The sequence below is a fragment of the Euprymna scolopes genome, chromosome 19 (assembly GCF_053919585.1).
Source record: "Euprymna scolopes isolate OS-2025 chromosome 19, ASM5391958v1, whole genome shotgun sequence".
Classification (NCBI taxonomy): Eukaryota; Metazoa; Mollusca; class Cephalopoda; order Sepiida; family Sepiolidae; genus Euprymna; species Euprymna scolopes.
In genome coordinates this window covers 84748724-84761809 of record NC_136500.1, presented here as the reverse complement: position 1 = coordinate 84761809, position 13086 = coordinate 84748724, and the positions used below count along the sequence as shown (strand labels likewise).

The 13086-nt window shown below is 34.2% G+C and overlaps 2 protein-coding genes across 2 annotated transcripts in view; both read left to right on the top strand.

Moving 5' to 3' along the window:
• The window catches only part of LOC145239810 (uncharacterized), a 58577-nt gene extending 56063 nt beyond the window's left edge, over window positions 1–2514 (top strand). The window contains exon 8 of the mRNA XM_080103335.1: window positions 2379–2514. The gene's annotated coding sequence lies outside the window, so the exon portion shown is untranslated. The remainder of the gene's footprint in view (window positions 1–2378) is intronic.
• The window catches only part of LOC145239812 (sperm-associated antigen 8-like), a 28677-nt gene that overhangs the window by 11105 nt on the left and 4486 nt on the right, over window positions 1–13086 (top strand). The window contains exons 2-4 of the mRNA XM_080103340.1: window positions 7758–7803; window positions 11187–11301; window positions 12484–12546. Coding sequence (XP_079959466.1) covers window positions 11194–11301; window positions 12484–12546 — 171 coding nt within the window. The 5' untranslated portion in view covers window positions 7758–7803; window positions 11187–11193. The remainder of the gene's footprint in view (window positions 1–7757; window positions 7804–11186; window positions 11302–12483; window positions 12547–13086) is intronic.

The window sequence follows — 13086 nt, the reverse complement described above, 5'->3', positions numbered from 1 at the left end:
GAAGTTTGGCTGCCAAAGTATTTTATCAAGTCACATATTTTCCGGTGGAAGATATGTGACTTGGCTTTCTAGTAGACAAAGGCAGGAGAGAAGACATCTTTCTGGAACTTTACATCTCACCTGCAAATCCCAATGTGCCTGGAAGTAGTCCTTCAATAGTTCAGTTAAAATTAATACGCCCTGGATTCTTGTTGTTGATCATGTGATCAAATCACTTTGCAGGGGCTGCTCTTTGCAAGAAGAAAGGAATGTTAATGTCTATGACTGCTTCATTGTCAGGTCAGGTGAAATGCAGTTGGTGATGCCATAACTCTTGCTTCATTAGAAACTTCTCATTTCAAATACACTCTTTCAAGGGTTCTGAGATCTGCTGTCAAAATCACCAGTGGTTTGGAAGTAATTCTTTAAAGGTTTAGTTGAAATTAATATTCTCCAGAGTTTGATTGGATATCATGTGACCAAATCACCTCTCAGAGGCTGCTTTCCATAAGAATAAAGGAATATTTATGTTGATGACTGCTACATATAAACCCTTTTGGAAATATATTATTCTGAAACAACACTTATAGGAAACAATTTCTTGAAAACAATTGATTGAACATGAGTTGCCGTTTTGCCTGAAGCTGATGGGATGGTGATCATACATTCCACAGTCTGATTTCAGTATAAGAGAATGTCATATGATTGATTCCATAGTTTACTTTGATATCTATTTGCCCATTCATGTTATCCGTATATCCTTTAAACTAATGTTTTTTTATATGGGACATTGTTTCTTATAAAAAGGAGTAAATTAATAGTTTACCTTTCTTATTATCTAAAATAAATTATCTGCCCTTGTCTACTGTATTAATAAATTACCTCCCTTGTCCACTAAATAGCATATCTGACAGAAACTTTACTTTTGGCTAACCATTAGCCACTGTATTTGGTGAGAAATATACGTGAGAAGTTCAATTTTTGTCATCTTTAGACTTAGGAACTCCTGCATCTTGTCACACATGAGACAGTCAAAGTATACTATCCTTTTCGATTTGAAGCCAGATTCACAGCATCTCTCCAGTTTCTTCCTACTGCAATCAAATCTCTCTCGATTGTCTGTTTCCAGGTCATTTTTGGTCCTCTTTTTTTTTCTTCTGTTTTTTTCGTCAAGGGTCTATTGGAGCACTTGGTCGACAATTCTCTCTGGAGCCAATCTTAGAGTATGTCAGAAACAGCCCAAACGTCATTTGCTGATTATTGACAATATTATCTGCTGGTTAGTGTGATCTCTGATTTCGTGTTTGGTAATTTGATTGCTACATTTGATCCCTAGAATTTTTCTGAAGTATTTGGAATCAAACGTATCTAATTTTTTGGCTGATTATGAGATGCCAAATTTCACTTTTCATGACATTAGTGTGCGCAAAATGCTCTTGTTATAAAATCTTAGTTTAGATCTGAGGGTAAACTTTTTATTTCTTCAGATCTTGCAGAGCTGGTTAAATCTTGTGGAAGCCTTACTTATCCTGCACTGCAACACATACTCCATACTGCTTTTTTTTGTTTATGGAGCTTTCTTGTCATCTTTTCTCATATATCACACATATACAGAGCTGTCCTTGTGATGTTATAATGAGCAGTCTCTATCAAATGCTTTCTTGCCGATTATGCTTAAAAACGGAAAACTGTCCGAAACCAAACCACATGATGACACAAATAGATTCATAGTTTATTGGTTTCTTAAAAAAAAAAAATCTCTGTGAACTGTAGTCGGTTTTAAGCAGAACAAATCCCAAACTCCAAAAAATCAAATTCACCAGAAAACGGAAGCCACATGACTGATAACGTTACTTTTTCCTTTCATGGTGGCCAGTGAGCAGCTTGCACCTCTCTCTTTCCCTCATGTTTTTCTACACAGTTTTATTAACTAATTATACCAATTTCGCATGGGTTTCATTATGTCCAAGTTTGTTTGGTAAGTATTTCTATGTTTTAGCATCATACCTTTTTTTTTAGGTTCACTATCTAAGTTAAAATAAGTATAATAATAATCTTAGTCTTTTAAAAGAGGAATAACTCTTAGTCTTTTAGTAAGAGTGAGCATTTCTTATTTAAGAAATGCCCACTCTTACTAAAAAACTAAGAGTTATTCCCCTTTTAACTGATTTTTCTTTTTAGGTGTTTATTTAAGAATGTCTCCTTATTATAAAACTGCTAGATTAAGTATTTAAATGTAGTAACAGTACATTAGTTTATTTATTTATAATAACATGGTGCAACAATAACAAATAAAATTGGCTAATCAGAATCAAAGTTTAGTTTGTCAGCTTAGATATGAACTTTTAAAATTCACCTGGCATAATTAGATTATTTTTTCTCCTTTGTTTTTGTATCAGCGGAGAGTTATGGAATTGAAGCAAAAAGAACTTTTACCAGATGACCCAATGGAACTACAATATGGTCATCCAGGAATTCTAACGTTAAATGAAAAAGAGGATCTCTCAAAAATAACAGATTTCATCGATTCCTTTCAACACCCAAAGGTGAACTATATCCGACAAGTAGGTAGGTGAGATGAAGAATTTGCTGCTTAATGGATGTGTGTGTGAGAGAGAGAGAGAGAGAGAGAGAGAGAGAGAGTTGAAGGCTGATGAATTGCTTTATTTCAATGGATATAAAAGAAGTGGAGACTATTTAAGGCAGACTGTTCAGGGTACAAGAATGCACCTTTCACCTTCTACAAATATTCACAAGCCCATTTCACATCTTGAGCAATCAGCATATCTGCCTTAAATAGTTTCTACTTACTGTAAATTCGTTCACCTGTTATCTGAGATTAATAGGGGATTATAGGTTAATGTAGTTTGCTTGAAACATTGTTTGGTGTGTATATCAATTTAATTAATGCCAGACAATATGATGCTGGAGCATAACTGATAGACACAAAATTAAGCAAATTAAAGTAAAATGATTTGAGCAATCAATATTTATAAGTAGTAGTCTTAAGTAATTCGCAATTGTATTTTTAATGCTGTCGGCACTGAGGATTGAACCTTAGACAGTTGAACTTAAGTTAGTTTGGAGACCAAAGGGTCATAGAAAAATCCATGGAAAAATCACAAGAAAGCTTGCTTGAACAATGTTAAGGGTCTCTCGGTTCACTTGTAGACGTCAGATGAAATAAAGTGATCCTTGCCAGAAAATCAGCGTTGTGTTTTCATTTTAGATGCTCTTTACAGCTCATCAACTAGTGATGGGAGGAATCGCATCCCAGAAGAGACAAGATAATAAAAAAAAAATATGGTGAACTCTTATTGCATATATATGCACACACACACACACACACACACACACACACACACACACACACACATGCATAGTAAAAAATTACTAAGGTAGATACAAAACTAAGGGTCCTTTAAAGGAGCTCGACCGCTTGTATACACCCTCAGCTATATAAATGTATATAAGCTGTATATAAGACTTGTATATAAATGAATGGCAAAGATGCGGATGAGCCTTAAAGAGACGATCATGAAAATGCGATTAGAACATCCACACACACGTTAGAACAAGACAACATAGACACAGTTATATAGACACTTTATAAAAAAAGGAAATACATAGCATTTAGGTGGTATCATCGTTCAAGGTGACAGTATAAGAAGATATTTATTTTGTTGCATGACAGTGACATTTACCTCGTGCACGTGAGGTTGCTGTCAGGTGGAAAGAGGATGAAAAGGAAAATATGACGGCTGATTGGAGAAGAAATAGAATGCTGATTGTTAAGAAGAATTCTGAATCAGACTATTCAATCTGTGATGAAATAGGTATATCCTATATGTTATAATTTGATTGCAGAAATTCCCCTCTGGACCAAAGTACACTAGGTTTGCTCCAACGGAAGCCACATACAATTTTATTATGTCTAGTTCTCTTTCCGTATAATTTTCTCCATATAATTATCCACAACCACTCAAAAAACTATTTTCAATAATTGTGCTGAAAAGCAAAATAGCGTCCATTCGCAGCTGAACATTTTGCTAACTGCATTTCATTTCCTCTGATGATATGAGCCATTGTTGAAAATCCATGGATTAAGGAAATTAAAATAACCCCTTCTATATATTCTTTTTGTCAAACAATAAATTCTTAAATCGAATATATGTCTCTATATGTTAGTTTTTTTTTTTTCAGAATTTAAAATTTAACCACGAAACATATATTGCTCTATTCTTAAATATTGAGCTTTTCCTTTTTGGCTAGAATCTCCTTGAAAGTATTACTTCAAGTAATATCTATCAGGATTTTTCATCTGAATTCTATCAGTGTCTTATATCGCTTGTCTAGTATATTATGTAACTTTCGAACGCCATCTTTCACACATTTATCCGCTATAATAAAATCTTACATTCCATCTTAGGAGAAACATCTCTGTGACAACCCCACCCTCACTTACAAGATGGCATGTAAATTCCGAAAGCCGTGCTTGGGAGTGTCTATTCCAAAAGCCATTCTTAACATGAGGAGGTTTGGAGGTTGGCCAAAAACAAAAACAACAGCATGCTTTAACTTTCTATGCGGCCGGATGCATGCTACCGCCGGTAAACAGGTCCTGCTAGTATGACAATAAACGTGAAGAGTTATCACGCTTTTTCTAAATTACTTGTTTTGACCTGAGGTACTTTGGTAACAATAAACATCATGCAAACATTTCAGCCTGGTAAAATAAATAGTTTTGAGTTATCAACGTTTCCTTTGCATAACTTTTGGAATACTTTGTACAATATGAAGAAATAAAACCCAGATATGACTTTGACCTATCCTTAAATTGTCAGATAGAAGTATTCAGTCTCACATTTGACTTTTGTAAATTTCTATAAGTCAGTAAAGTAAGTTTCTATAAGTCAAAATCTGAGAGCAAGATTTGAAAGGTTTCTCATAGAACCAGTTTGTCAGTTACCATATATCGGACTAAGACTTTCTTCACCAATATTAATTATTGTTGACAACCGAACCCATTTTTAATTTCCAGGTTTATTATATAAACATTTTTGTAACTTTGAAGACTGTAGAAATTTGTATTTACATAATTATGTGCGAATTTATACAAATGTGAAGTAAGCAATATTTGTATGGGCATGATGAACGTTACCACATAAAATAATTATCGTTCTGATTATATATACAATGATGATCATATTTATTGGCACGGTAAAATAAAAGTTAAATTTTGTCTAATAAATTCTAAAAAAGGGATTAAATTAAAGAAAATAACAAAGTATATTATGTATTTTTAACTGGCCTTTCCGATGCAGCAATCGGATTTTAGAAAAAATAAATAATAAAGGAACAACAAACATAATTGCAAAAAACCCTTGTTCAAAATTATTGGCACGATTTATTTAATAATCAATTGTATAGCCTTTGGCCTTGATTACCTTCCTCAGTCGCTTTTCATAGTTTACAACCAAGTTGTTGCACTCTTCAGTAGTAATTTTAGCCCACTCTTCCTGACAATAATCCTCCAATTGAATAAGATTCTTAGGCTTCCTTTGCATTACCCTCAATTTTAATGTTCTCCATAAATTTTCAATTGGATTAAGGTCTGGGCTTTGTGATGGCCACTCCAAAACATTAATATGATTGTCCTCAAGCCATTTCTTAGTCAGTTTAGCCGAATGCTTTGGGTCATTATCTTGCATGAACCACCAACGACGACCAAGTGAGAGCTCTTTAGCAGAGTCTTTCAGGTTTTCATCCAATATTTTAACATAATCTTCCTTTTTTATGCTACCTGTGACCTTAACAAGTCGCCCTGGTCCAGAGGCAGCAAAGGATCCCCAAAACATCAAACTGCCTCCACCGTGCTTCACTGTGGGTATGGTGTTCTTAGGCAGGAAAGCTTCGCCAGATTTTCTGTAAATATAAGACACTTTATTATGGCCAAATAACTCTATTTTCGTTTCGTCAGTCCATAGAACACGTTTCCAAAATGCAACATCTTTATCAATATGACGTTTTGCAAAGGCTAGCCTTGCTTTCAGGTGCATAGGCTTCAATAAGGGAGTCTTTCTCGGACGACATGCTTTTAAACCAGCTCTCTTCAAAACTCTACCAACTGTATGTCGAGATACATTCACTCCAGAGGTGCTCTGTTCATCAACAATCTCCCCAACAGAGATCCTTGGGTTTTGTTTTACTTGTCGAACAATTTTCCGTTCATCTCTTGGGGAAAGAATCCTTTTTCTCCCTCTACCCTCTAAACTCATAATGTGGCCTTGCAATTTGAACTTGTTTATTATGGCTCTAACAGTGGATTTGGGAAGGTTTAGCTTCTTTGAAATGTTATCATAGCCCTCCCCATTGGTATGGCATGCTACAACAAGCTTCCTGACGTCTTCGCTGTGTTCCTTAGTTTTAACCATGGTGATTGAAAATTATAATTTAGTCACTTATAATAGTTTAAATAAATCGCTATCTAAAAATTATCTGAAAAAAATTATTCACTGAATTAGCGTTAAACAAGCATAATATGGCTATAAAAAAGTTCAGAAAGCACGTAAACCGGAAATTGATTGATATTATACTGATACTAAAAGAAAAACAAAGCCGTGCCAATAATTTTGAACAAGGGTTTTTTGCAATTATGTTTGTTGTTCCTTTGTTATTTATTTTTTCTAAAATCCGATTGCTGCATCGGAAAGGCCAGTTAAAAATACATAATATACTTTGTTATTTTCTTTAATTTAATCCCTTTTTTAGAATTTATTAGACAAAATTTAACTTTTATTTTACCGTGCCAATAAATATGATCATCACTGTATATATAGTCTGATTGTCTGATGAAGTTGTTTCTTTGAAAGAGGATTCCACTGAAGCATGTGTGCACATATATGACTAACAATATTTGTATAATAAACTTTCTATGAGAAGGTGGTTAGAACCCTTATTTATCTGGAATTCTCGGCTCGTGTCGTCTAGTCTTCTCTGAGGTTGTTACATGAAATCTGTTATGCTGAAAGTGAATATCAAAGCCGCAGGCATGAAGAGAGACAAACTCATGTAGACTAATCTACAGTGTTAATTTTCAAACTTATGTACAAATGTTTTTACAAATATCACTCAGCTTTTTGTAAGTTTTTTCAAAGTCTCAAATCTCTTCACAGACAGACGGGTGGATGAGGAAGGTGGAGGGGTCTGTTCTTCTTCTACTTCTGTTCTCCCCGAAATCAACAAGCAATCTGCTTAATTTTAGAGCGTATCGACCCGATGTGGGTGGGGTGGAAGTCTCCCCAGCCAATCAAATCACGCTAAACCCCAACGATCTGAGACCCAATTCAAGACTAAAAATACCATAACCTTGAGATATCAGCCATCACTCAGCCAGTACAATATGTTCTTCTAACATCCTCACATTTCCTGTTGTTGAGTTTTTCCCAAATAACAAAATATCTCAGGTTTTTCCAACCAAAAAACAAATATATCCATTTTGACACTGAATTAAAATATATCTATATTTATATTCTCCATTTTAGATCCTCGAGTTATCTGGTGCTACCCGGGAATGATTAACTATCTTAGCATAGTTATTCGACCCCTCTTGGGCCCTCTGGGGATTCCAAAGCTCCCCAATGGGGGGGGGATTACGTCACAGTCTTGAGAGATCTGTATTTTCGAAATAAATAAATAGTACATTCTTATCTTGTTTATTGTTACTTGATTTTTGTTTTTTAAAACATTTGTGACAGGTACAATTTTACTGTTTGCAGGTTTAAGAAGGGAACTTAAAGAGAGGCAACTAGCTGAAAAGATACAGTAAGTCCATCTTTTTTTAAAACTTGAGGCCAAGAAATTGACTGAATGGTAGTGTGCTCACATTGCATTTGAATTGGTTCACCATTCAAATATTTGTATCTCTCCTTATTCCCCTATTGTTCCCAATTATAATGGTATCTTACTTTTTTAAAACTCAAGCAAAATTGTTGTGTATGTGCATCACGTCAGGGTCACCACTTATAGAAGCTAATCTTAATATGGATTGGAAATCCAACTCCTCTAATTTGCATTATTTCGATTGTTTGGTCTACTGTTCTCATTTTAAGTGTTATTTTCACAACATTTTGATCAATGTAACCTCTGACCTTCTTCAGTTATATCTTGTCAAACTCAGCAATCTTTCTGATGAACTCAATAATCTGCACAGAAATTCGAACAGAATCCTTTAATTCACAAGAGTAGCATGCTCTCGTTCTGTCAGCAATAACCGAGTAGTAGTCTTAAGTAATTCACAATTGTATTTTTAGTGCTGCCGGCACTGAGGATTGAACCTTCAACCTCCAAAAAGTGTCACTTAGAACTGAACTTTTTTACTTAGAAGTTTATCCGTTACACCATAAGTTCTTGTAGATTCCTGAATTCAACAAGAGACACTTGAAGAAGGTAGGAGGTTAAATTGATTAAAATATTGCGATAATAATGCTCAAGATGAGAATAGTAGTCTGAATAATATCAATCCTCATCTAAAAAATTTCATAAAATTAAGAAAATTTTTTTTCATGTTTACATCACGTCAGGGTCAGCATCTAGAGAAGTTAATCTTCACATGAACTGCAAAAATTAACTCTTAATAAAACAATTGTCAAAGCTTTTTATAAATAAATAATATATTTATTTGGGTGGGTGTAGGTTGCCAAGTGAAGAAAGTACAAAAGTATGGCACGTCAGCCATTAGTTATCTTCAAGCTATGTAGTTCCAGTGGAGAATAATCTTGTAAGTTGATTGGGACGAGAGAAAATACGGCTTTTTCATTGATGTCTGGAAGCTTTGAGTCTGACCTATAAGTTCCAAAGAGTTTGCAAATAGTCCTTCAATCTATTAATTTATTTTTATTTTGGACTATTATTCTCATCTTTATTAGTTGTAATTTTCATCGTTATTGGTTGTTGTTTTTCACAACGTTTCGGCCAACTATTCCTCTGTCCTTCATCAGGTGGTAACCGCGACGGATAGGAACTTTGAATCTTCTAACTGCATTCTCAGCCATCACTGCCATCTGTAGTTGTTGTTGTCTCACCACGTTTTTGGGCAAGTAAACCTTTGGCATCTTCAGACAATGTCCATCTGGAACCGTAGAGATTCAACGTCTCTATCAACTGCGCCACAGGCCCCAAATGGCGATCAAGGTTGGATTCATTGATCTTATAAATCCACGTTTATTTATTATCTGATCTTCCATAGTCGATATATATATTATTCCTTAATTGGAATTCATTCTTGAGATGAGCATTATATATATTAATTCATTTTTATTTTAGACTACTAGTCTCATCTTTATTAGTTGTTGTTTTCATCTTTATTGGTTGTTGTTTTTCACAATGTTTCGGCCAACTATTCCTCTGGCCTTCGTCAGGTGGTAAAGGCCTTGATAAGTAGTGACCTTGTAAGTAAAAAAAAATGCCTCAGACTAAAATTCTGATTATGAAATCGATTTAAACAAGAATAAAATTTAAAATTAATTTTAACTTAAAAATCATAAAAACACATACCCTTCCTTAACCCTACCATTAACCCTGAGTATAAGTGGCAATACAAAAAATATCTATCACAGACAGAATGAAAGAATGGAAGAGATATGGCTGACGGAACAAGAGCACGCTTCCCCAGTGAAGTAAATAAAGGGTTCCGCTCGAAATTCCATCCAAATTCCTGAGTTCGACAAAATAGATCTGAAGAAAGTCAGAGGTTACATCAACCGAAATGTTGCGAAAATCACATTCAAGATGAGAACAATAGTCCGATGAATCCAAATAATACGAATCTTTATATGTTCATGTATTTGTATGTACAGGCTTCATCCCTAAACTAATTAACCGATCATTATGAATTTTGGAACACAGATGCTAATCAAAGGGGGCCAAACATATGGACTATATTAAGCTTAATTTAGTTTTATGCAAGGAGCTAAAAAGCGGATGAAAGTTCATCATGAAAATTCAATGTGAAATTTTAACAATAGACATCAATTAATAAATATTCTCTGAATTTCAGTTTCTTTGGTGTATTTTAATGAGATTTTATGAACATTAGCAGGGAGACACAACGTTGCTGGGAATTGAATAATGATCAACGAATATTTCACATTTTCATATTTTTATTGTCATCGAAATCGGTGAAATCACCCATTTTTCTATCAAATCGATTTATTGCTTGCTCTAGTTTGGGACCCGTCGTGGTGCACAGTGAGGAAGCTCTACATGCCTCCCTGCAGTGACTTAGTCCAAAATACATTGTAGTCTGGAGAGAATCTACTGTTAATTTTATAAAGTTATTTTTATCTATATAATACCTTGAATTAAAGCTTGAATTAAAGTTTAAAATGCAAAAGTCAGGTACCATGGTTCAGTTGTGCTCTAAACAGAAACATTTATTTCGAATGCGCCCCTGTCATATCAAAGAACCTACTGTTGATTTTATATGCTTAGTCTGTGTGCTTGTGCAGTGATAATGGCTGAATTTAAGTTTAAAATGAAAATGGCAAGTATCATGTTTCAATTGTGCTTTCAACAGAAACATTCATTCCGGACGCATCCCTGTCATATCAAAGAACCTACTGTGGATTTGATATGCCGAGCGTTTCTGCTTGTGTAGCAATAAAACTTCTCAAATACTCTTGTGATGTTAGGCTTTAGAAAATGTTAATTTTGGTAAAAATCACCTGTTCTTTCTTTCATCGGATTTTTTTAATTACTGATTAGCGATACTTATTGAAGACATTATGATAAAAAAATCTATCTAAGAACACTGCCAGGCACATAATGTATATTTGTGTGAAATTTCATAAAAATCAGTGCAATCATTTCGAATCCATGGGGAACGAACTCACACACACACACACACACACACACACACACACACACACACACACACACACACAATTCCTTTTATATAATAGATAAATAGATAGATAGATAATATAGGAGTAACCTCCCCCTCGAAAATTCCAATATTTCAGACTTACATTGAATTTGATCCATAGTCATCAGACAGCAATTAAGTGAAATTCCTTGAATTTGAAATTTGCAATTTCTTAAGATGACATAAGCGTTAAAGTTTAGACATTTTCTTGAATCGAAATCATATAAAGAGATTTTGATTTAAAATTTGAATTTCTGACTTTCATTCATGTTCATCTTTGCAGACGCCAGATGTTTAACAAAATGGCTGAAGGTCCTGAAAAGCCGAATTACAAGACAACAGCAATGGAAGCATTTAACATTGAAGATTTTGAATCTAAAACTCCCAAACCCACACAGGTATGTCTGTAAAATTTTATTACTTTCAAGAAGTGATGAATAAGATCTTTTGCAATTGTTGAAATAAAACAACCAGGCACAAATCGAGGAGTACAAATGATTATAGAATATGAGTGATTACATATATTGAAAGATACGTATGATAGTGCAATGGCAGAATATTCTGAAGTGATCTCCCTTGGATCATATTCAAGTTATGTCTTCTGAATCATTACTAGCGACAAGAGAATGTACTCTTCTAATAGAAATCAAAAATATTTAATTTCCTTTTACATGAAGCATATAAAAACATTTTTGGATGTCAATGAGTACGTTGCTAGAAATGAAAAAAATAAATAAATAAATAAGCAAATATGATTATTCTTAAAAATTACAAGTATTGGTTTTTTTCGTCCCCTGACAAAAGGAGGGTGGATCTGTAAATTCACCCTTGTCCGGTCATCTATCGGCACTTTTCTCAATAACTATGCCTTGGAATTTTTAAAAATTTTGCACAAACATTAAACATGATATGAGTAAAAAGTAAGAGAACAGATTTTTCATGAAAACTCCAGTTGCCCTCCAGGGGGGGGGGGTCTTTCATGTTAAAATGGCTAAAATTGACACTTTTGTGCTTATTAAAAAAAATTGATGCCTTGGATTTTTATAAAACTTTCTGAAAAGTTGTAACTAACTGATTTCTATATAATTTTGTTTGTCTATACTTCACTATAACTCTTGGGTTTGCCCCAGGGGCTCTTTTAGGGCTAATAAAAACACTCCATTTTTGGGACAATTTTACCATATTTGTCCCAAATTTTCTGTATATGTCTATTTAGCAGTTTTGCATGGTGCTGAACTCAAATGTTAAGCCCTTGGGGACTTTTGGGGCTAAATGGGGTGGGGGTGAGGGGTAATGATGGACTTAGTCATTTCTGTTTTTGCGTTTCACTTGTTTGTAAAAGAAAATAAATGCATTTTATGTAAGAAGTCAAATTTTTTTTTGATGGGAAAAAAATTATTTGAAGGGAACAACGCCTCTTCCGTCAACAGTTTTGTTCTCTATGATTACCTCACACATCGAATCTCCATAACCTCTAACCTCCCACGGCCACCTATTCATCTGATTTACTTCTGAATTCTGTAAATGTTTACAATTTGATTATCATTTTTTCCAATCTTCTATTTTTTTTTTCTTTTAAGACTCATGATTATCGCTCGGACCAGCCATTGACTTATTGGTCAGAGAACTACAAGAAAATCCATGTGAGTATCAGATCTTATATATAAACTAAAGACGATTCTATTTGTAGTTTTGTGATAAACAGTTGTTTATTACAACTATTTTGTCAGTTATTGTTGCAATATTTTTGGCTTATAATGGAGGTATGGTCCCTCACAGTTGGGAGATTCTATTTATAAACACTGCTGCTAGGAACTGACAATTCAAACTGATGAATCAAATTAATTCATGTTCAAATGAACTGACAAATCAAATTCACATTCTGCTACCAACCAATCAGAAACCAGAACTGCTACATAAAATTAAACCTTTCTTTTAGCAACCTTGCATATGTTTTCTTTGTGTCAACACGGGAAGAATCTTTTGCTCTTTGGCTACAAAATTATAAAGTCTGGAACCTGTACAGAACAGCTGTCTGCTGAGAACACGTCATCTCCAGGACTTGTGTAGAACAACTAACCATCGGAAACTGTTTTGAAACTAAACATGGCTTCCGACTCCAGAGTTATTTCTGTCAAATTTTTGTCAATGTTATTAGAAATAACATTTTTATTTATTTATTC